The sequence below is a fragment of the Acanthochromis polyacanthus genome, chromosome 17, assembly GCF_021347895.1.
Source record: "Acanthochromis polyacanthus isolate Apoly-LR-REF ecotype Palm Island chromosome 17, KAUST_Apoly_ChrSc, whole genome shotgun sequence".
Classification (NCBI taxonomy): domain Eukaryota; kingdom Metazoa; phylum Chordata; class Actinopteri; family Pomacentridae; genus Acanthochromis; species Acanthochromis polyacanthus.
The window spans coordinates 18,220,511-18,244,716 of NC_067129.1; the positions used below are offsets into that span (position 1 = coordinate 18,220,511).

The window sequence follows — 24,206 nt, forward strand, 5'->3', positions numbered from 1 at the left end:
AACATTTAATTGCAATCAATCTCCAATTTCAAGTTTGTGGTGAACAGACTGACTAAAGCTTATGAGCACGACTGACACCTTAGAAGGCATAAACAGTAAAGCCTGAAGTCAGCATTTATCTGTCCTTCCACAGGATCATTCTGCTATGGTGAAATATTTACATATTTATAGCGAGTAAGCGTATCAAAACCCTGTCAAAACTAACTCCACATTGAAATGTTTACCCAGGATTCATCAAGACTGAGGCAGGAGCCAATTTCATGCATATCAAGTAGGTATTATTTTGGGCCTGATTTTGGCTTTCTCAGAACACAACCTATGTTGGCCGGTGTGAGAAACAATAAGCAAAACTGTACGAGACAAATACACATTTTCAAATGAAAAATGAAGGGAAGACAATCACATCTCCTGTCCAGCTTTCTCAAGAGCTGATAACAGATCAAACTCTCATCCAGCGTATCTTTTAGGACACATAAAAGAGCAACAGCTGAATAGCTGCTCTTAGACAGGACTGAAGCCTCTATTAAGACAACAGAGAGGAAATGAAAAGTAAAACGTCACTGTTGAATAATTTATCAAAACATTTTATTTTCTTGAACAACGATACAATATGTCACAGAAAAATCACAGAGGGATTTAAGACAGGTCTGGCTCAGGTCTTCTTCTATGCGAGTTCTTTTTGAAACAATAAGTGCAGCATAAATCAAACAAGAGGGAAAAAAAAGAGCATTGTTACATCCTCCAAATAATACTAATAATGAGGACAAGACACAAAAAACCTCGACGCCATTAAAAGTCACATCCCTAAAAGTCTCTGCAAAAGTGTCAAGAATTACAACTACTGCTAATGCTCATCATAAAACCACTAATGCCTCACAAGATTATGAATTCATACAATGGAAAAAAAGTTTAAAAAGATCTCGTATTTATCTGTTAGATACAGTACAAAGACATCATTCCATTTCTGGTACCAGTAAACTGTGTTGAAATGGTTCTAAGCACCAAATGGTTGGTTTGAGTTGTATCACTGACTTATGTTCATACATCATTATATGCTGTTTAATGAGGGGGCATTGAGGCAAGGAGGGGTCTAGCACCATGAAAATTAAACCGCCCCCCTGATTGCACTTCCCCTATCCACACATTATGACCATACTACATTTTTAAAATACCTTGTAGCCCCTTATCAAGTGAAGTATCCTTTGATATGCAATAAATATATAAGAAAACAACCATGTACAGTATAAATAATGTCACAATTTACAATATTCCATTTTCTCTGTAATCCAAAAAACAGAAACTGACAACAAAAAGAGGTATAAAAGTGGGAAGAAATTCCCCTTGCAGTAATTTAAACTAGAGTGAAACAGGATTTTTTCCCCCCAGGTGTATTATAATATAGCAACAACGAAAACAAATGACTGAGGTGGACACATGTGACCATATACAAATTAGATTTCTGATTGAAAACAAAACTACATAAGTCTTCTAGTAAACCTGAAAACAGATACATTATGTACATGAAATGGTGTGCACAGACTAATGAGTGCAGAGGTGTGTTCTGAAAGTTGTCATCTGTGGGGATTTCATAACAAAGATTATACTACAGTGATGCTGAACCTCCACTCAAATTCAGAAACAGGCCTACAGCATGTGAATACAGTCCAGTGTAGTGAGTAGTAAAGACATTCTGTGTAGGAATCAGAGCTGCTGAATGTACTTTGAAGTAGAACTAGACTGATACACTTACCAAGCTTAGCTCATGTATGTAGTAACTTACAGCACAGAAATACCAAACTACATGTGAAGTAATGCACTGTTACAGAGTCTGGCAGCACCGATGTGTAGAGTTTTATACTGTAAAATGTCCAGCTTAGTAACGTGGTTATAGTTCATCAAAAACAAACCACAAAATCTAAACGGTCCGTGCTAGAATTGTCTGTTATGCTTCTATTTTAAAAATCACGAGCAACCAATATGGCATTTTGACATTTTTTAAACTGTCAAATATCAATATATCGCTACTGGTCTAAAAAACATCAGGTATCACTCAGGTTCTACTTCAAAGCTGTAACAAAAATCTTCATCTTTATATTTGCCTTTTTTTAAATAAGTACAAACAGACAATCAGAAATATGATATAATGAGGAAAACTACTATTTAATGTGATAAAAATAATGATAATAATATTTTGATGGACTGGTAAAAAGCCCATATTATGCTCCTTTGCAGGTTCGTGGTTTTATGTTTGGGGTTTAAACGACCATTGTTACATGACTTAATGTTCAAAAACACATTATTTTCTCATACTGTACATTACTGAAGCACCTTGTCTCATCTGCTGTCTGTCATCTGCTCTATTTTAGCTCTCCCTGTCTGTTCTGGTAGGCAAAAGCAAAGCACTGTTGCTTAACTACAGTAACCCCAAATTCTATGCAAGCTGTGCAGCCCTCTAAGAGCCGCTAACATTTGGAGACATTAGGCAAGCAAGCATTACGCAAACGTGGTACACGGTGACTAAGTCAGCCACAGAACAAAAGTCTGAACTCCAAATGAAGCGTTTTTCATGCAGGTAAGAAGCAGAGTTTGCTGTGGGAGACAATAACTCCCTTTGGCATCGACTTTCTCAGTTTGCAGATCTTTTATAAAAACAAAGAAGCTATAAAGGAAAGGGGAAAACCCCAAAAGCATAACATGGGCTCTTGACATCTGGACCTTTCTTGTGATATTTCAGTTCATGTGCTTGTTAAACATGTCGAACTGTGAATACGGTATATTAAACCCCGTGGCAGTGCATGGAGCTGAAACCTCATCAGGGCGGATGTTTGGGGCTAAATGGAAACAGTGAAGTGCCCTGCAGTCTGCTCGTGTTTGGCCTCACTGGTTTTTTTTGCATTATAAGATTGTGATTGTGTGTCTCTTTGGACAGATTACTTCATGGGCACTTCATTGACACGAACATCAATGCTGACTCCAACTTCTCTCTCTGCACCCCATCTATGCACACCACTGTGTATTCCATAAATTCATTCACAATTTACAATTATTTATTTTCTCTGTCGTCTAGAAACAGGAACATTGCAACAAAAAGAGGTATAAAACTTGGGACTATTTTCCCCTTCCAAAAATAAAAACGACACCATGTCTGTTTTCTCGGTGTATCATAGAAACCACACCAACCGCCAGTCAGCTGGACTCGTGAAAAAGCAAACACTTCCCCTCTACACACTTGATTTCCAACTAAGAGTGAAACCATATTAGTCCTCTAGTAAACCCGTATTTTAGAGAAACTGAAACTTTTTTGATTCATTTTTTTTTAAAATACTTACATAAAACCTCATTTGTGTGTGTTTATTCCTCTAATTACCTCTCCTCTAAATACAGTTCACAAGGCCAATGTGGTGTACTTCTAGGCTGGTAAAACTTTTTAAGTATCTAACGAGAATAAATAAGATTGGAATAGCACCTCGAAGAGTTTACAGACAGGAATTACAAATGTCACCTGAATACCAAACAAAAACAGGAACCAATACAATGCCAAATGTGACAATCAGCTACTTCTCCTGTGAAGCGATTCCCCTGCTGGTACAATAGAATCACAGCAAATTCATGGACATATAGAATAACTAGATTGGTGTAAAAAAGTTCTACTGAATTTGCATAAAAGTACCTGAATCATTACACAGAACCGGCTACTTGACGCTTTTGAATCACAGCAGAGTCCGTTGAACATATATAACCTGATTTTCAGTGCTAGCAGTGCTCACATTGTTTTGCTTTTTTTTTTTTTTATTCTGAAATGCTTTTCATGAGAAGTACCAGTCTAGTCATTCTATTTCAAAACACACGTCCAATCAGCAGCTGGTATGGGGAAGACAGTGAGCTATAGTTGGATTGGCTGAGTATCCATACCTTATTGTGTGATGTAAACAATACTGAGTAAACGTGATTGGCTGACTGAGAAAGTGTTTGCAGGAACAGGCTGCCTTGAAGACAACATTTGTGCTGCCATTAGAGTTTTGGTTATGGCTGAAAAACACTGTGGAGGAGTCCTCACTTTGAAAGGGGTGATGAAGTCTAAAGGAGGGAAAAAGATGAAGACAGACTGAGCTCAGGTGGCCGCTTAAAAACAGCTGTGAACAACTATTTCAAACACAGTACCAAACACATTTGTAACTTAACACAAATAACCACGACGTTTAGTAATATTTAGAAGCGCATATGTGATGTTATACTTCATAGCTACTTGTGTTGCAGATGGGTGCACTACAAGGTAAGGTCAAAACCTCAAACCACAAAGACATAAAATGGGTCTTACAATAGTAGTTATCAACTTCCTTTGTTAACCAGGTTCTCTTCATTAGGCTGTGCACACATTTCTATAAAAAAGGGAAGTTTGATGCATCATGAGATGCAAAAACGGACCAATCGTGCTGCCTACATCAGTGAAGAGAACACATTTTAAGAGCTACGAATATCAACATTTACCAAGGTAAAAAAAGATTGTTTATGCAAATGATGCGAGAGAGTAAAGCTGGTACAAAATGGCTCATGATCTAAGTTAATATATTTATTGTAGTGCACTCTGCAATCAGATGCTTATTCTAGTGATCAGCAAAAACATTTAGGTCTAATATTGTCCCTGAAAGAGAGATATGTGGAAATCATTTCAGTTTTTGACCACATCCAAGTGAAATTAATGGCATTGATTGAATACTTTCTGTCATAAATACCAATACAGTATTCAGTTTTTGTAATCTGCGCTCTAGTAGCTGCATTACCAGCATTGTGTAACAAAATATATCAGAGCCAAACATAAAATGATATTCATGCATTTATCTCTATAACCAACTAAATGCCTATAGACCTCGACAGCAATGCAATGTAAACATACTGTATTACCCTAACTGAAATAGAGGATACTCTCAGGAAAAGACCTATTAAAAGAGCTGCTTTCTTACAACTGATCCCAAACTCCAAGCAAAACCTCCAGATCAGGTTAGCTGTGCAGCTCAACCTTTGTGACAATGAAAACCCTGGCTTTAGGCTCTACGTACTGTGCATCGCTGACCCATTCACCTTACTTTGTATTATACCGCTCTGACGTTAGTCTGCTTTTTGGTGCCGCTGAGAACGTCTTTACATTATTGCTGACCATTTTCTAAAACACAGCGAATGTTTTCAGACTGTAAATCTCCAGACAGCCATTGGCTTGAGTTCTTGGCAAAGTTGTTTGACGAGGCGATACACAAATAAACTCGCAGACGCATTAAATTTGCACTAGACTCAGCTGGTAATCCACCACAGTGGACAGCTAGTTTGCATTGGTGCTTCATGAAAGTCAGATTATCATTTCCCAGCTGTGATCAGAGACTGTTTCAGGAAGGAATTTAGCGGTTATATTACACATTTGACAGATGACAGGAAATGAGGGGAGAGAAAGATAGGGAAATGACATGGAACAAAAGCCTCCAGCTGGACTCAAACTACAGACGCTACATTTGATGTGTGGCTGAAGCAAAGGCTGTTTTTAAAATTCTTTCTCAGTGGTGTACTGGAAATTTTACAAACTCTGTGGCTACTGTCAAAAAAAGAAGGTAAACAGAAGGCAAATAAGAATGCTGTTTATGTAAAAGCACCAAAAGGGTCAAAATCTAGATGATCACTGCCTGTAGACTGAAATAAACTGAACCAATTGCTGCCTGGACGACCAGAAATCAGTCTAAAATGTGATTGTATAGGCATTTGCGAAACGGTCAGAAGTACATCTGTATTATCTACTCAAGACTTAAGCTCTACTATTTTGGCTCAAGTGCTGTAATTAAGTAAAATTTTTGAGGTACTTTACTTTAGTGTTTCTGTTTAATGCTAATTTATACTTCCACGTCACTACATTTCAGAAGAAAATGTTACACTTCATACTCCGCTACATTCATTTGGCAGCTTTAGTTACTTCTTTTTAATGAGATAAATTATCTAAAAAAAAAATGTGTAGCATATAAAACTGTATCCAACATGTTCCAGAAGATTACGAAGTGTTACTGACCAGCACAAAACTGTCGTATGTTCTCATCAGCTCCTCTATTCGATACTGTTCCAGCACCACTACTCCTGCCAGCGACGGGCTCTTAGCTCTGGCACAGTCCTCACAGTGCACCACGTAGGTCTTCTTACTGCCGTTCTCACTGGTCACAAACAGCAGGTCAAACACCTCCACCTGCACAAACACACAGTTTTGGCACCCGGTTTCACATCATCTTTGTAATGCGTTTACAGCACAGCAGAGGAGGGGGGACTCACATCGCACTCGTTGCAGTAGTAGGCCGGCTCATCCTTCACACGGCTCTGGTAACAGATTTTCTTCCCCGCAGCCACCAGCTGGTCTCTCAGAATCTGGATGTGCTTGATGGACTGCATCAGGCAGTGTCTGAGAGAGACACGGGAGCAGACAGTGAGAGATGCAAACAAACGCCCACTCACTCACAGAGATCTGCACGCAGGCATCTTACTTGATCATCTTGAAGGTATCCTGATCGTTGATCTTGATGGTGCGAGCCACATTCCATGAAACGTGGATCATGGGAACGATTGACTTGACCTTCTTCACCTCGTTCCACTCGAAGCGCTCCAGAGCCAGTTGATATTGGTATGCTGGGAGGACAAAATACACAAGCAGTGGTGAGAATGAAGAAGCAGCACAGCTAACAGCCTATTGAATTGCCAAGAACAGCAATGAACAGTCAAGGTTTAGGCTACTGGGTTTCGTGTCTTTTCTGGTCTAACTTACAGTTTTTTGCTCCCCCAAATATATTTATTGGAATTTTTTCGTTACAAAAGAAAACCAAAACAGAACACAACACAATATTCCGGCACAGTTTAGACAGACAGGAAATCTAGACAAATAGAGTGAATATACAAATAGATATACAGTAGAGGTTTGAGAGGTTCACGAAAAGTCTCTCTAAAAAAGTGTTGAGATGTTCATACCAATGTATGACATAAAAGGGTCCCAGATTTTGCAAAAGTGATCATCTTTACCATGCAGTTTGCAGGTTAGATAGTCCAAAGATACATATTCTAAGATCGTGGTTAACTTACAGTTGAGTGGTCCCACATTCCAGGCGATGTTGTTGCACCAGCCCACTGCCTGGACCCAGTGTACAGTCCCTGCATTGATCCACACCAGGTCTCCTGGCCTCTGAATGAAGCGGTACACAGGGATGTTGGAGCTGTAGAGGTCTTCCAGGACTGGCCACCAGGACCCTGTAAGGTAGTCTACTCCATGCCTGAGAGGAGCAGTTCGCAGCAAAGCAACTCAGTCCATGCAAATAGATTATTTGTACATCTTGTAGTTAAACTTAACCTCCTGACTCACTTCTCACAGAACTTGTTGATAGCCTCCCAGTAGTGTTCATGGACTGCAAACCACTCACAGTCACCAGGCCCAATGTTGATGTTGACTGAGCAGAAGTTGTTGTTTTCTTGATGACCTGATAAGAACCAGGCAATTTATAAATTCAAAGATTTCTAGATTTCTAGAATTAGAGGAGTGTGATGTCAGACAGACTGACCTGGTGTGCGGCTGCCTGGCACCTTCATGTACAGCTGGACAGTGTTCATGCCCAGGATGGTGTGGCCAACGTGACTGAGCATGTTGTTACTGGATTCCACTCGCATGAAAGCTGGCAGCTTCAGGAGTTCCTGCAGCTGGGGCTTCCACCTTGTAAAAAATAAAAATAAAAATGTGGCAGTTCACAAGAACTGACAAGGACCCACAGTGAGCTCAGTTTGAGTGGGTGGAATTTGAAAACATAATCTCACCTTTTAGGGTCAGAGAGGTCAATGTTGGTCCCGAATTTAATGATCTTCCCGGCTGTTTTCTGCTCTAAGCTGGTGGAAATAGTAAAGTCTGAGCTGAGTATTGTTTACATAGTAAAACTGTTTTTTCTTCACATAAAAAGATTAGGATTTTGGCTAACCTGGGTGAGGTGGTGCTGTGAACAGGGAGGGCTTTGCTGACGGCGGGAGCAGAACTGGCTTTATTGGCTGCTGAAGTGGCACTGCCTTTAATGTTGGCTAACATCAGAGCAGCTTTTGTGGCCGCTGATTGGTCTGAGGTCTGCTCTCCTTCCTCCTCATTCTCACTCTCCTTCTCCTCCTATAACACATCTGCATGAGCTTAGCTGACAGCTAAAAACAAATACATCACTCCATAGAAAACCTTCAAACCCCTGTCAGTTCAACCAGTGTTTGCCTACCATATGTGTGGATTTTATTTCTCCAGAATGTGTGAATGTGAGTCGAGGAACAGAAACATACAATATAAATATAAGTCATAAACAGCATATTTTGTAAATGCCAAGTTTGTTTATTTTGTTATATGCTATGGTTTTATGTTTGCTACAATACACCATCTTCTTTCTTTCTATTTCTTCTGAGTCAAAAACAACTAATCGAATCCTACTGAAAATTGACAAGGCATCACTCTCTAAAGATCACATAAGGAAAGGCTAAACTCAAATGTACCAAATCACTTTATAGGGCTACTTGTTCTGAACCTTGTGAAACACAATTCCTAAGAGTGAGAAAGATTCAGCAAAGTACAACAAATTTAGCAGTATCATTACTCATAGTTGAGGACCGGAGACAGCAAGCAAGTCCCTACAGCAGCTAATGTTATGTCATTAGAGCAGCGCTGTGCTGCACCAGAAAGAAGGTAAAATAGGTACATACTATTCATGCTAAAATACTTCTTGCTAAAGCTAAGTGATAAGCAGTTCCATGGGATGGTACAGTCACAGAGATATTAGAAAGTAGAACACTATAGCCTACAGTAGACTCTTAAAGCTGATTTCAACACAGGAGGCAACTAGACAGAGACCTGTACAAAATCCCAAAAGCAGCTGTTGGTCTAGAAACATTTTCCAGCAACTGTGGAACTATATAAATGTGATATGCTTAAATTTGCCAGTAAAAGTCATCAAGATTCAATCACTTGTATGTACAACTTCAAACAGGTCTATTTGTAGGAGTGGGTCTTTTATGAGGCGAAGTGTCAGTAAAACAAGCACATATGCTTTTTGATCGCATTTAGATAAGAGCTGGAATACAAACAGGCCTAAGTGAATTAATGCCTTCAACTCCTAAACATTAAACTGTGTGTGTACATATGGGGCATGAGAGAAAATGTCTACCTGTAGACTCTCCTGGAAGCTGGAGGCCTGGTACTGGGCGTATTTGGCGATGGTGGTGTGCGAGCGGCTGCTTTCGCAGGGCCACGTCTGTGTGGAACCGCTTGAATCCCAGTTCTCATCAGCAGGCTGCTGAACCTGAGTCCTCACTTCCACTGCATGGTCCGAATTGGCCTCCACCAGAGATTTGGTGGAGAACAGACCAAGATCTCACATAAGTAAAAGAAAGCACAGGTAATTATGCAGGTAAATAGAAAATTCCAAACTATTTTATTTGTTAGATTTTTGGATTCTTTTTTAGATTTTAGATTTATGAAGGCATTGAGATTTTTAAAACACTAAAAACATTGTATCCCACTGGTGTTGCATTAATTCATTCTTTTCTGATCGAAGCCTACAATATTTCATACTACTGATGCAGAGAAAAGACATGCTGAGTATGTCTACACTAATGATTCTAAAACACACACTGAAATATGCAAATGTATTCAAAGCAACAATCCTCGATCAGTGTACAGCCTCCCAGCTGCCCAGCCATCACGTCGTGGTTCAGCATGCATGGTCTGCATTCAAATATGGAAGATGAAGACACAGGTGTGATATGACTGTGAAAATGTGGCACTGGATGCTGCCTTAATGGCAAATTTGCTGTGCAGAGTTTTCAAGCCACAGCACTTCTTTGAACAAATTGTTCTTACCTAGTTTGTGACTGTAGAAAGCGTAGAAGCGTCAAAAAATGACATGTAATCATCTACAGCTCCTATAATAAGTGCCACATGTATATCTGAGATATCCATGCCTTCTTTTCATGTCGATGAACTTAAGGCCCAAATGAATGGCAATATATTACTAACCTTCAAAAACATAAGACGGAAAGGAAATTGAAAAAATATGTTAAGAGTACATTACTTATTATGACTGTGGTGCAAATACTTACTAAGGCGGAGCGAGCCAGCAAGGCCTCTGATGACCGTAACAGCATTTTTGGGATCAGTGCAGAACTGAAGCAGAACTGGAGAGAAGGCGTCCCTCTTACTCTCTAACTGTACAAACAGAACAGTATAATTTGGAACATCTGAGGGTAGCAAAGGAACAGATTTGTCTTGACACCAAATGAAGAATACAGTAGGATGTAGATGTTCTTTGTTGTCATTAAGGATTTAGCTCAACGCTCATAAATTAGCATTGAGCTAAATGCTAATATTAGGATTCTAACATGGTCAGGATGACAGGATGACGATGTTGTATACTGTAATGAGCAATTTGTTAAGGAGCACTAAACAGAAGGTGAAGTTGAAATGTTATTTTGACATTTAACCCTCTGAATCCCAAAGCTGTTTCAAAGGCACTCTTTCTTTAGAAAAAAAAGACAAAATTCTACTATTGATCAGAGTCAGAAAGATTGAAAAAAGAAACAATCATGAGAGTTTCATCTTTCTGATGCTCCTTGAACAAATCATGTCTTGTTTCATCAGGTAAAACAACCAAATCTAGGCTTAAAATTATGATGTTTCGCCAAAATCACTTTATTTTACATTATTTAAATATTTTACCTTATCACAGCACAACAGATACATCATGACAGTATAACAAAGTTACCTCAGAACTTTGTTATAATGCTGGATAACATTTTGAGTTCGAACCAAGTACTTCTAACCATAGTTGTGCTGTTTTCAAAGTGATATAGGACTTTATATTACAGCAAAAAACCAGTCCACAGGAGCAAAAAACTGACACAATTCATCCAGAGTGTAGTACGAATATCACACTACAAATCAGTTGAAGTTTCTGAGACACTTCAGCGTGAACCAGTCATAAGGTCACCAAAGTCGGTCGGGAACCACTGTGGTCGAAGCAAGTTTAGCCCCTGGCCACAGTGGTGGATCGCCTGACCTATAAGGAGACATAGTCATCTCTGTAACCATGCGGCTAACACGGCTACAAACAAGATTTTACGGATCAACACTTAGTACCACTACTCGTCAAGGTGAGTCATTTGGACAACACTAATTAGTGTGCACTCACGTAAATGCTTGGTGTGGGAGGGTTCAGCTTTTCCCGAGGAATGGGAATCTCAATGTCAATGTTGGGTTTAACAGAGAACGCAGGAAGCAGGAATGACTCCTTGAATTTCCCCTTCACTCTTGTTCCCCTACAAAAAACATAACACAGCAATTATATTCAACACTCATTAGCCGGAGTGAATGAAACTCTGATGGACTTCTAGCATCTTGGACTCACTTGCATGCTCTGATGACTTCAGTGGCCGTGTTTTTGATGCTGATCTTGCAAAGTGGGATTCTTTGCTCTTCCACTTCTGATATGTTGAATGTCTGCCTCCCAGCACTCTGCATTTTAATCAAGATGATCTTCAGCTCCTTAGACAGGCCCATGGACAATGCTTTCAGTTTCAGGGGGTCCACTGGAGCTAATGAGGAGGGAGGTTTACTTGCTGGTGTGGGAGCACCTAATTTGGATGTACTGATTGTTACACCACATGGTGACTGTGAGTTGTTGGTATCTGCACTTCCTGCTGCGGACGATGTCTCATCAACCTCTTCCTTCTTCTCTGTTGCTGTCTTTACATTAGCATTCCCAGTGTTCACTTTTTCTCCCTGGATGTCTTTGCCATGTAGGGTTTGATTTTCCTGAGGAATGTGGCCCTTCATACTGTCTTTGAGAGGTCTGGGTGAGTTTCTGGAGACGACCGGCACTGAGGATGGAACATCCTTCTCTTTCAAGTCCTTCATTTCGGTTGCTTTATTTTTAGAACAGAGGACTTTGCTTTCCTCTGTCTTTATCTTAATCTTGATCTCTCCTTCTCCTCTTCCATCCTTAGCCTTTTGTTTTCTCTTTCGGTCTGTACCTGTGTGTTCTGTCTCCTTGCCGTGTTCTCTCTCCTCCTTGGTAGACACAGTAATGAGGCTGGTGAAAGAGGCTGTATGTGTTGTGGTCAGTCTCAGCTCTGCACTCAGTGACCCATCCAAAAGAGGCGACTCTGTTCTCTCCAGTCGGGTCTCTGCATCTTTGCTCTCTTGTTTCTCTTTCATATTATTTTCGATTTTTTGCTGCTTTTCCTGATCATCAGTGACTGGCTCACTCAGATCTGTTTTACTGTGTGATTGAAAAAGTGTGTCTGAGGTAGTGTGAGTTGGCGATTGACTACTGGGTTCAGAGGAAGGTGTGGAATTTGATTTGGCGGAGAAATCCTGATTCTCATGACAGTGGATCTCTGGCCCCAGCGCAAGAGAGGAGGAGTACTTCACGCCTTTTGTAGCACTAGCAGGAGGCCCGCCGAATGGACCACCTCGACATGTGACCCTTTGGCCTCCGAGGAAGGAGGCCAAGCTCTTGAAGACATCATCCAAACCCGTTTTGTGGTGGTGAAGCTCACGAAGAAGAGAGCCAGGGGTCTCCTTGCTGCTCTTCACCTCCTCTTCATTTTCTTCCTCGGCCACTTGTTCGGTTTTACAAGGCAGATCACAGAGTTCAGATGCGCCACTTTGTGAATAATCATCCAGTGAATCCTCACAAGGCTCCTTATTCATATCCTCATTGCTTTCACTTTCTACAGGAGGAGGTGAAAAGCACTGGGTGGGGCTGGGCTGGAGGACCGGTCTACTTATCACTCCCTTTTCTAGCTCCTCTTCATCCTCTCCCAGAACTGATACAGGAGAACCCTGCCAGCTGAGGACAGGGGGAGTGTTGGCAAGGTTGTCTCCCATTTCCCTAAGATTTCCCAGCACCGCCACAGGCTGGAGGTCTGGGGCACTGAGGATCCCTCCCTGCCCAACTTCTTTACCATGGACAGACTGCTCTAAGGTTACAGAACATGCTGTACTGAGAGGTACTAAGGCTTCAAATAACAGAGAAGGGAGTGCGTCATGGGGCTTTCTTTTTGGTCCCATTTCTGTTTGGGATGAGACAATGTTGCTCTTCTTGCTGGTCTGACTGGGGCTAGTGTTCTTGGGAGGAGACGGTACTAGTTGTTCCTTGACAGGGAGTTTTAGGGGACAGCTGTCCTTTTTGGGCATTTTGTGATTTCCAGATTTTAGGGGTCGCTGTTGTGAAGTGCAGCTGGGAGGAGGATTGTCTGCGGACAGCCCGTGTGATGTCCTCTCTGCTTGTTCACTCCCCTCCCAGTGCTTGTACTTGGGGGGTGAAAGACCTTGATTCTCTACCGTCAAAGTTGAAGTCTCCATCTTACTCAATATTACTTCGTCTGGACAGGTGGAAGTGCAGAGAGAGGCAAACATTTCCTTTTCTGTGACTTTAGTTTTTGAGCCTAATTTTCTTTCCCTCCTAATTGCTTTATCTCTTTTCTTTTTCTTCTCGCCCAACCTTTTTTCCTCCTTTTTCTTGCGCCTTTTTCTTTCCTCGCCCTTTCTACTGGTCTTTAGAATTTCACTCTTTCTCTCCTTTTTCACTGGTTTATCTTTTAATTTGTACTCGGGTTTTTTGTGTTCTTCTATCTCTTTCTCAGGCTTGTTTGCTCTTGATCTGCCGTGAGGAGACTGTCGTGAGGAAAGGAGCTGTGAGGTCTTTCTGTATTTGGGATCTGAAAACCTGGATTTGGAACCAGCGTGAGATGTAAGAGATGTGGTCGATGACAAACTAGTCCTTGGGATGTGACTGGGGCTTTCTTGGAAATTCTGCTGTCCACTGAGGCTGGTACAACACTGTTGAATTACAAACGGATCTTTTCTGCCACTAACTGGTGCGTATGAAGAGGGACTGGAAGGAGCACCTGGACTGCTGGAAGACGAGCCTCCATCTTTTGGACTACAGAGGAGGGATGAATAGGGAGGAGAATCTACATCTCTTGAATTTCCCCTTAAATGAGTACGCTGAGTTTCCTGCAGATTTAAAAGAGTATTTTTTTTAGGGAAAGGACGTTCAATTATGTTCATTCACAAACAGTATCATATTGATATTATGACCTTAATATTAGTAGAAAGTAGGACTGTACAAATGCAATAAAATTAGCTACTAAAGAGGAAGACATACTGAGAGTGTACAGGTCATATTTTGTACTTTCCTTTACTTAATCAACATATGTGCATATAACATAACACCCGAACTACTTTAAGTCAAATAATGCAACAGAACCCCTAACATGCAGATAGATGTTTACGTGATCATGCAGTTAAAATGTTTATGTCTTACTGTGCTTTGTTTGTGGTGATGTGTCCTTGAGTCCTTTTCCTCCAGAGGGCGTAGCAGGGTGTTGTGCTGTGGGGCCCTCGAGTGGCCTGTGTGCCGTTGGTGGTGGTAATGATGGTTTTGGTGGCTGTAAGGCACACGGGTGTGGTCTGCTGGTGAAGACGAGATTTTCCGGTCGATCTTCCCTCTGCTTCCATGATGTGGTGGTCTGCTGCCGCAGCTCTGGTGTAGCGGTACCGGGTTACTGAGGCCATGTCCTCCAGCTCGCAGTTTAGAGGTTTCCTGCAAATTTCAAGACAAATAATAGAAGTTAACATCTTTTTTAAATAGCTTTTTTTTAAAAAATTTTAGCCGTTTTTGCATTTATTGTATTGTAGTCAAGGAAAGACAGGAAAAGTGTGGAAGAAGACAGGGGGAAAATATGCAGCAAATCTTGCCCTGGGTTGGAATCAAGCCATGGACACTTTTGTGGGGAATAATAGCCCCCAATCATGAACCAGAGTTCTGTGGCACTCCCCTTATTTGGCATGTTTAAAATTAATATTTCAGTCATCGTTCACTGTTGATACAAGCTTACTTGTTGCTGTGTTGTTGAGCTCCTGTGATCAGAGTAGTGGCAAGGACCTGCCCTGTCATTAAGAGGCTTCCAGTCATCTGGGTTGCAGCGGTGGTGGCGAGGTGGTGATGGGGCATGGGTAAGTAAAGGTAAATGCCTTGATCCAGGATGAGATGACTGAAGAGAGAAGCAAAAACCTCCTGTGATACTATGAAGACAAAATTTTGCCAATGGGTGGTGCTGTTGCACAGAAATTGAACATCATGTACGAACGAACAAGCTGTTTCACATTTGAAACAAAGTTTGTTTTACTAGATCCAACACCTTTACCTGATCAGGACCCGAGTCTCTTCTCCTCTTGGCTGGAAACTCATCTCTAGGGCATAAGGGGTGCTGTGGGGGTGGACTGTGCTGGTGCAGTTGTTCACGCCGCTGGTGGAGGGCTGGCCGTTTCCAAGGTCCTGGTCTGTTGTTTACCATTCTGCCTGGGAAGCTCCTGCGGCAGTCTGAGGGGGCCCACCTCTCTGGTGGGGGTTGGAGATCCCTGCTGTTGTTGCGATGCAGGCGAGGACCCCCATGCTAAGACAAAGAGAAAAAGCACAGCTACGATGAAAGAGTGAAATGATTATATACTTCCAGCTTCAATGGCAACACGAAGTCCTTTGAAAATAATCTTGTTCCAGATCAGATCAGTTCTCACCTCAGAGTTGTTGACATTGTTGTCCCAGTAGCGTTCTCCGGGTCCCGTTAGATAACCATTGTTGCCGCCGGCTCGATTGTGGAATGAGCGTGTGGAGTTGTGGTGCCAGTTCTGGGCCTCAAATGGCTGCTCTTTACCGTAACCAATTCGTAGCAGCTGTCGGTGCCCCTTTGAGATACCCTTGTCCTGGACGTGGTTGACTGCTCTGTCCCCCCTAGCAAAAAGACCAACTAAAGTCAGCAGCAGGTATCATGTTGCAGGCAAGCATTCAACACAACTATTTACTCAGGTCCATTTTAGTGTTGTTCTGTTGTGTTGCTTAAGTCTAATTTTAAAAAAACAACAACCCACTCTCTATCAGACTTCAAAGATGATTATCAGTACGACACAATAACAACTATTTTGGTGCCATGTATGACTGATAAACTGTTTCACTCACCTATTGTAAAGACGGTTTGATAGTGAATGGTGTGATTGATTGCGCCCTCCTTGGCATCTGTAGTAATAAATAAAACAAAACAGAAAAATCTATATTCTCTCAAGGTATTTGTGCAGTTCATGCAAACATATACAAACCCAGGAGCTTTGACACTTTTGCCACTGGCTAGATGCTGGGTCGAAGCCAAACTGATTTGATTTTTCTCACTGTTGACTTTACCAGCCATTATTTTCTCTTCCTAGGTTTTTTAAAAAAAAATGCAAATGAACAGAGTTTGAACAGTTTTGTGAAGAAAAATGAGTAAAAATGCAGTGTCCAGATGTGCAAGGCAGGTTGAGTCCTTTCTGCACAGGCTAAATTTTGTAATAGTGGCCAAAAAGATGCATTCACTAAATATGGAATTGTAAGGGGGGAATACTTATGCAATCATTTTTACATTTTAGAATTTTAACTATTTGACATTATTTTGTAGAAATCTGTTTTTCATTTTGACATAAAAGAACTTTTTTTGTAAATTCATGTTTGCAAAAAACTAAATTATATCGAATATAAATCAATGTTGAAATAAAAATGAAAAACTTCCAATGGAGGTGGTGGTGAATACTTGTTTTTTTTTTACACTGGATATGCACTTCCACTGAATGACTCAATCAAGGGTACCTCACTGCAGATAGTGACTTTAAAAATACTCAAAAATGAGACGCTTATTTCACCAATATTCCTGTAAATGTGACTCTGATTAAGCATGACAGACTGGAAAACATCCAATTTTGTAGCAATGCGCTTCTTTGACTTCACTAAGTTGCAGTAGTTTGATAATTAAACGCCTATGCAAGGATCGTTTAGCACAACACAAAGGTGCATATTGTCACCTTGACTCAACTGAACTTTACAAACAGACAAGTGTATAAATCAGTAACTTACATTTGTTAATTTTTTCTTCACTTAAAATATAACCATGTGTATCAAAGTCTTTAATGTTTCATTTACAGGTGCAGTAGGTTAACTCGACTGGATCAAATGGTAACTTATTTTACCAGCCTGAGGTACTATACAGAATATTGCTCAGTCAAAACATGTCAGCTCTACGCTAAAAGTTTATTTTTACTATTTAGAGTTCAGTATGTATGTCTCTTTGAGAGTCATACATCTTAATAAGTCACTATTGTTTATATTGCCCCATGTCACAATCAGATACTCACTGTAGCATTCACAATCACATTTATTAGTGCTACTCTCAACTGCTGCAACTCAATAGTTGGATTGAGGCTTCTGTCAGCTGCAGCTGAGGATGTTCTAGTTTTATTCGCCAAAACTCTGCTTGTTGAAACTGCAGATGGGTTTATTCTTACAGCTGCAGCTGAAATAAGAGCTTTTCATGAATATGCTCATCAGAGGTTCAGTTAATCAGTCAGCCCCATAAAGTGGTACTTATCTAGAATCAGCCCTGACAACAAAAGCTGAGGTCCCACCTGCTGGAATGACTTTTGTTGAGGGAGTTTAAGCCTCAAGCTGTTGCTCCCCCTCCCACTGAGCTACAATTGTTTTCAGAAATGCTGCATTTATATTATGTCTGCTTTCTTAATGGTGACAGCCTACAATGTCCACACTGTTAGTGACTGTTACTGTTGTCTTAATGTTAGTTTTAATGAGTGTTTATACCTTAAGTTCATATAAGGACTACACTGTGATTAATACTGACGTTATCAATCATTTGAATAAATGAGCACTGCTTTAACTTTCATGTTGTGCTACATTCCTTTTGATGCACAACTATTTACATCAGAATAAGACTTAAAACAAAGTTTATCTTCACCTGAAGTCAGTGTATCTTGTAGAGGAAACATAGAAATAAAATTGCACCCTAAAGTCCTCACTTCCTAAACATTACAATTAACTGATGTTCCTTAAACGCCTCACATGTGGGCTCGGGTAGACGTTAGTTTGACAGCTGTGCACAGAGAAGTCTCAAGTCTGCCCACGCAGTTTGCATAGCAACAACTCAGACAGTTGTGAAACCCAACATTACTTTGAAAAGACTAAAAGAAGTCGTTCTAATTTCGGATTTAGCCAAGTGACTTTATGGGCCGTTTTCTATGAGTGGAGTTTTCTATCCATTTTAAACATCACTATTGCAGTCGTCATGCTAATTTTATCGTGAGAGACCAAAATCTCTGATCTATCTATATGATCAGAACAGAAATGTAAAAACATGCACTGGATACATCAACTCTATCTCTGTGTAAGTGTATGCAATACTTTAAATAACAAAAGGTAAACATGTAACAACACTGACAATTTCAGTGGAGTGTTGTAATGGTGCAGCCCACCTTTCTGTGTGGCTCCAGGGGCGACTGTTGACAGGAGCCCATTGTCCTCTGTTAGGTCCCCCAGCTGGATAGGAGTCCCATGTGTTACGGCCAGAATAGAGCTCTGCTTGGTGATACATGCAGCCTGGAACACAAATGGTTTGCATGGTGTGAAAATATAAAAACTATATAAATTAACAAATAAATCTATCACCTTATTTGAAGAATCTGACTGACTGAATAAAATTCATTAAGCAAGTTTAATGAAACTTTATATTACACTATGAGAATGCCTATCACTCTGAATTACACAATGCCACAAATTCCTAGATTTATACTATTTATGATAAAAAAGCAAGGATCCTTGCACCTTAGGCTGATTAGACATTCACTGGCTTTGCAGTACTGTGCCATAAACCTTCAATCCACTAAGTACTTCTGTGATAAATTACTGTTTTATAGTGATACACATAGTACGGTATGTCTGCATTTAGTCATGCACATGCACACATAATGTACAGAGACAGAAACACATGTTCTGTAGTTACCAGTCTTGGTCTGTGTTTGGGAGGCCCTCCTCTTCACACCTGAGAGCAAAAAGCAGTCTGTGGACAAAACACATGATTGTAGAACATTCTGTATTCGGCCACACAGACCAAGAAACGTGCATTTCTAGACCCTTACTCCACAACACACCTTTCTAGTGTCATGCAAAATGAGCTTGTGAATTTGTGCATGACCAATTAAAAATGGACATTCTGTGCATCTCTAGTACATTTAACTTCTCATGCTGTATTTTCTTCTGCACTGCATCTGTTCAACAGTCATATCATCAGTCAGCCAGAGCTGCATTGTTCACTCAGCCTCCCTCTAATCACCGCAGCCCAGCAGCCCCACAGCCAGTGGCCATCCAGTGACAGAAAAAGGCATGGCTGTAAGACCAAGGACCCTGACAACCTCACTTTAAGAACAAGGAAGAAAAAAAAAACCCACGGTGGACTGCTGTAGTATTTCTCCTACCCTTCCCTTTACTTCTCCTTAAGCCCTTATTTATTGTCGGAACTGATTGTAGATGTGGCTCAGATCAACAGAACACATTCTCAACAGGAGCTCATTCTGGCCATCCAGTTTTGCTGTTTCTAATCAGCTGCTAGATCAGTAGATCTTTGCTTCTTTTTATTCCATTTTCCTCAAGTACACCAACTTCCAGAGGCACAGCAAGCTCTACAGCATCTCACTGAGTATTGAGCCACTACTGTATAACTATACCAGGTTGGGTATTTTCTCTTGATTAAAACAGAATTGCTGCATGCATTTTGTTACCATGGAGAGAAAAGATGTCTTACTGTGTCTACTGTCTACGACTCACTTGTGTTGAATTGAGAGAACCTTGTAAAGATCAACTTTGCATGCTGAAGAGATTATTGTGGTACCACTGACTAGCTGCACACTCCATATGCATTCGTTTCCCACAGCTATTTATAACCGGTATAACGAAGTGGCGTGCAACATTTTACCACTTCCCTAGTCTCACGTTTTTTTCGTAGAATAAGGTTGCTCCACGGGTTTGCGTGTGGTAAGACTGGTGCAGCTCTGCTATATTAACCTTTCTGTGAGTGCTGAATGAGCCAAGTAAGCAGCCTCTTCGACAGTCCATATCCAACCAGTTGCTAGAGCAACTGAAGCCAGACAGTTCTTACTGCTGTGGCTTCAGGCTTTTTAGACTCAACTGCATTTAGATGTATTTTTAGAGCAAAAACAGGACACAACAGGCCTTTATGTACATACAGTGGTACAGTGTTAACATACAGTAAAATAACACTGTGACCCTTTCTCTTTATATGCAGCACATTATGCCATGAGTTGCTATATACAAATGTTGCATTGTTGCCAGTTATGAATTCTGACAAAGACCTTCACTGTTGTGCTCAATTCATGCCAGCTACTTGTAAACTGTGTGGCACTGTCTGTGTGGTTTTACAACATTTTTCGCCAAAGTGTTGCACTTACTGTGCTTGTAACTGAGAGCTTGCTAGTATTTGAGCAACATTACGCAAACAGTAGACAGACCATCTGTTGTAGACCCTCCCTGTTGCACACTGGAACACACACTTATGTTACAGTGTTGTAGGGGGAGCTGTCAGTCAACAGCAGCTTAAATTTGGCTCTGCACAACAATGGCTCTGCGCTTCCAATATGAAACCCATGTGCGCAGGGTTAATTCAAGACATCTGGAGTTTAGTTCTGACGCTAAATGATGTCATGTGCAAAATGGGTTAAGTTGCTGTTGGGTAAACTCTTTCCTTCACAGGGAGATAACCTTATAGAGAGAATGGCCGGTGCAAACAGTACCGGAGTATGTTGCATTCAGTGCAAGTTATATTAAATTACGGCACTACTTTTAAGACTTTACAGTTCTGTTCCTCAAATATAAAGTTAAATATGTGTGCTCAAAAATCAAAACCTGTTATTTGTTGTACTGGTGGGTAAGCACTTAAGACCTAATGGCAGGTTAAACACACTGTCTGCAGCCCTCAGTCTGCTTCCTCCCTCTGTCTTGTCATCAAGGAGTCCCTAGCCACTACAGAAGGACCACCATGCATCCATTCAAGTCTCTACTGAAACCCCCCATTTGGCTGTCTAACCTACTACAGTTTCACCACACTAATCCTTTCTGCTAAGTCGCAATTGCAAAGGTTCATGTGACACCTAATATAAAGTGTATGTGTGCATGTGCTTGTGCCCAATCTTACCTTGCAATGAGGACTGAGGAAAAAAGGGGGGAGACAGACTTTCTGGTCCAAATTTGATGATGCAGTCGGTCAGGAATAGAAAGACAGCAGACCCGTGCAGTCTCAGATGCCTTTAAATAGACAGGCTCATCCTCTGCAAGCTGGTAAACACACACAAACACACACAGTGAAGAGAATGAGGAAATACCATAGCCAGTTGGTGCACAGATGTACAAGACAGGAAGAGTTTATTGTTTCAAATCCAGGGTAGTAACTCTCCTCCATCCCTCAGGTACAGCATCCATTCTTTTCTATTCTTATCTTTTACTTCCTGCAACATCTGCAGTTGCAAATCTGACCCTCTCCAGACAAAGAGAGAGAATGCAATGAGATGTAAGAAGGAGGGGAGAGGAAACATGGGCTGGTAACCTCTGACAGGCTGGCAGGCATTCTTTTCTCCTATCTTCCCTCCTCATGGCCCTGCCCTCTTGCCTTTGCTATCTTCACTACTTGTTACAACAAGGCTTCGCTTTTTTTTTCTTCTCTTCTTGATACCCAATATCCCAGCCTCTTGCTTTCTCTTTCAGGCAATGTGTGTGGCTCTGTCTCTGCCTCACCCTCCCTTTTCTCTGCACGCTGTGTCCTTGTATCCCTGGCAACCGATGATATCATTTAGTCCAGCGCTGGGAGGAAGGCCTCAAGCAAGGAGGGGAGTGTTTGCATTTGTGTGTGATTTTGACATGGTGAGAGGGGGGTGGGTGAGCAGGCAGTCTATAGGGTCGAATGTATACTTCTACATTTCTCTGTTGACACTTCTCAGATATCTGCAGCACTGCTACAGCAGCTCTGTCACCTGAATAAAAATATTCATTGAGGAGTGAAGAGCTGCAAACACACTACAATTCAGGTTCAGTCAGAAACAAACCATCACATTCATGCATATCTCAACCCATGCTAGCTGCAGTTACCCACTGCAGATGTGCATCTCTTGCTGGGATCTTACGCGTGCATGTGTGTGTATGTAGCCAGGATACTGCTGCTATACCATAAAAGGAGGGATGGGCTGCAATAGACCAGGCCTGTCTCTGGTGGCTCCTCGACTAGCTAACACGAAGAGCAGAGACATGAAGAGAACAGATGGAGAGGAAACGAGGAGCAACAATGTTCAGACAGACAGACACTGGACAGCCCACCCTGAACGCATGCACGTGTGTGATTTTATTGGACGCAGCCCTGAAATAGCAGCACGATCACAGAGAAAGAACTTACAGTATGAGCCGAATATCAATCACATTTCTAAAAATAACATCCCCGCAGCCCCGCTTCCCTCTGCCCTATCCCCTTCTCCCTTTCTATAATAGCAGCTTCTCCCGGTGTATGCTCCATAAAGCACAGCCCTCTGAGGGGTGCCGGAATGTACCAAGGCAAGGTCAAGAACAAGAAAGAGGGGTGTCTTTTGCAAACAATGCAAAATGTACAGCTTTTTGTGAACAAAGACAATGAAGCAGGTTAACAGGTTTGAAGAAGACACTGGATGCATGAGCGTGTGCGTTTGTGTGTGTGTGAGGATGTGTGTGTGTGGGCGTCCGACAGCTGGGTTGTGTGAGGAATGGTAACCTAGAAATGCACGTCCAGGTGGTTACCTAAGCTGACAATCATATCAACTGAAAGCGTACACTGGGTTCACGGTTTTGTGACAGTAACCCTAGACGTCCTTTCTTTTTTCAAACAGCTCACAAATGAGTGCGACATATATATATATATATATATATATATATATATATATATATATATATATGTATATACGTATATGACACGTGTATGACACTTCAGCCAATTATTCTATTAAAATGCTGCAAAGCAAAAATCTTCGTATAAAATGTGTTGAAAAAACTGAACTGAACTTGAAGGGAGCCAACTCCTGCACAGCAAGCTACACAGTTAAGACATCACTCCAAAATTAAGGTTAATCGGTGCACTTGGTCACATTGTAGCTTCTTACTACTGTACACAGACACACACACACACACACACACACACACACACAGGCTGATATTCAACAGTTAAATGTCCAAGAGAGCACAAGTGCAAACACAACACAGGAGTAGCTGCAACAGTTCCCCTTCACTACATTCATCATTTCACATTTCTGCTCTTGCGCTCGCTGTGTCTGCACGTGAGCATTGCATGTGTGTATGCATGTGTGTGTGCATGTGTGTGTGTGTGTATATGTGTGTGTGAGCTTCATGCATGAATGTGCAGCAGTCTGCAGACACACACTGCAGTATGTTCACTCCAAGACGAATCCTTCAGAAACAATGAAACACAAAACACACACACACACACACACACACACACACACACACACACACACACACACACACACACACACACACACACACACACACACACAAATAAACAAATGAAGACAAACAGAAAAGGAACAATAACACACACTGCTCTCACTCTGCTCAATGCATGCAGTATATTTCCATTCAGCCACAAAAGCTCATCTAGCCGCTCTTCTGTAGTCCCGCTTTTACCTCTTTTTTTGTCTTCTCTCTCTTTGGTCCTCACACCCCTCTGCTCCCCTTTTCCTCCCTTTCAGTCCTCGCCACCTTGTCTCACCCGATCCTCTCCTCTGTCTCCTTTCTTCCCCTCTCCTCCTCTTCCTGTTTCCACTCCACTCTCTGATGCTGGGGCTCTCATAGCAGACCGATCCATGTGCAGAGACCGATGGGGCGGGACGACAAGCTGCCAATCACAAGGCAGGAGCCAATGAGGGGCGAGGATCTGTTATCTGTCACATTTTGCAGTGAACGAGAGGAGGCAGGAGGAGGGGAAAACAGCAGACAGCGAGAAATAATGAGGGGCTCTTTAATTTCTTTTCCTCTGTGTGAGTGTGTACGTACAGTATGCGTGTGTCTGTGTGTGTAAGTAAGTTGGAACACTGCCAATACAGTAAGAGGCGATATTTAAAATCTCTCCACAGCTGTAAAGTATTTTGGGGGGCTGATAGAGACATTTTTACCAAGTGTCTCTGTAGCACTCATTTCACTTTGACACACATGACATGTTTTGGCTTTATACACAAACATCCATGCACATTTGTGTGA

General features: G+C 41.4%; 1 protein-coding gene and 1 long non-coding RNA gene across 4 annotated transcripts in view; one reads left to right on the forward strand and one right to left on the reverse strand.

The window, feature by feature from the left end:
• The window catches only part of LOC127530620 (uncharacterized), a 234,277-nt gene that overhangs the window by 178,223 nt on the left and 31,848 nt on the right, over positions 1–24,206 (forward strand). The gene's annotated exons all lie outside the window — the stretch shown is intronic.
• On the reverse strand, positions 569–23,816 carry kdm6bb (lysine (K)-specific demethylase 6B, b). 3 transcript variants are annotated; one of them, XM_022210149.2, is made up of 22 exons: positions 23,634–23,816; positions 21,112–21,251; positions 18,907–18,963; positions 18,380–18,503; positions 16,050–16,106; positions 15,611–15,824; positions 15,241–15,489; positions 14,932–15,087; positions 14,358–14,636; positions 11,433–14,047; positions 11,217–11,343; positions 10,129–10,234; positions 9,195–9,400; positions 7,980–8,158; positions 7,822–7,890; positions 7,572–7,720; positions 7,376–7,490; positions 7,099–7,286; positions 6,510–6,651; positions 6,301–6,427; positions 6,047–6,217; positions 569–4,077 (listed from the first exon to the last, which is right to left on the reverse strand). In XM_022210149.2, the coding sequence occupies exons 4-22, from the start codon at positions 18,496–18,498 to the stop codon at positions 4,054–4,056; spliced, it is 5,292 nt and encodes a 1,763-aa protein (XP_022065841.1). In that variant the 5' UTR covers positions 18,499–18,503; positions 18,907–18,963; positions 21,112–21,251; positions 23,634–23,816; the 3' UTR covers positions 569–4,053. The 3 variants fall into 3 exon arrangements, 2 of the variants coding, with proteins under 2 accessions (XP_022065841.1, XP_051793812.1); XR_007937265.1 differs by lacking the exons at positions 569–4,077; positions 6,047–6,217; positions 6,301–6,427; ... (2 more) ...; positions 7,376–7,490; positions 7,572–7,720 and having other exon boundaries at positions 7,980–8,169; XM_051937852.1 differs by lacking the exons at positions 10,129–10,234; positions 11,217–11,343; positions 11,433–14,047; ... (7 more) ...; positions 21,112–21,251; positions 23,634–23,816 and having other exon boundaries at positions 7,980–8,169; positions 9,195–9,313.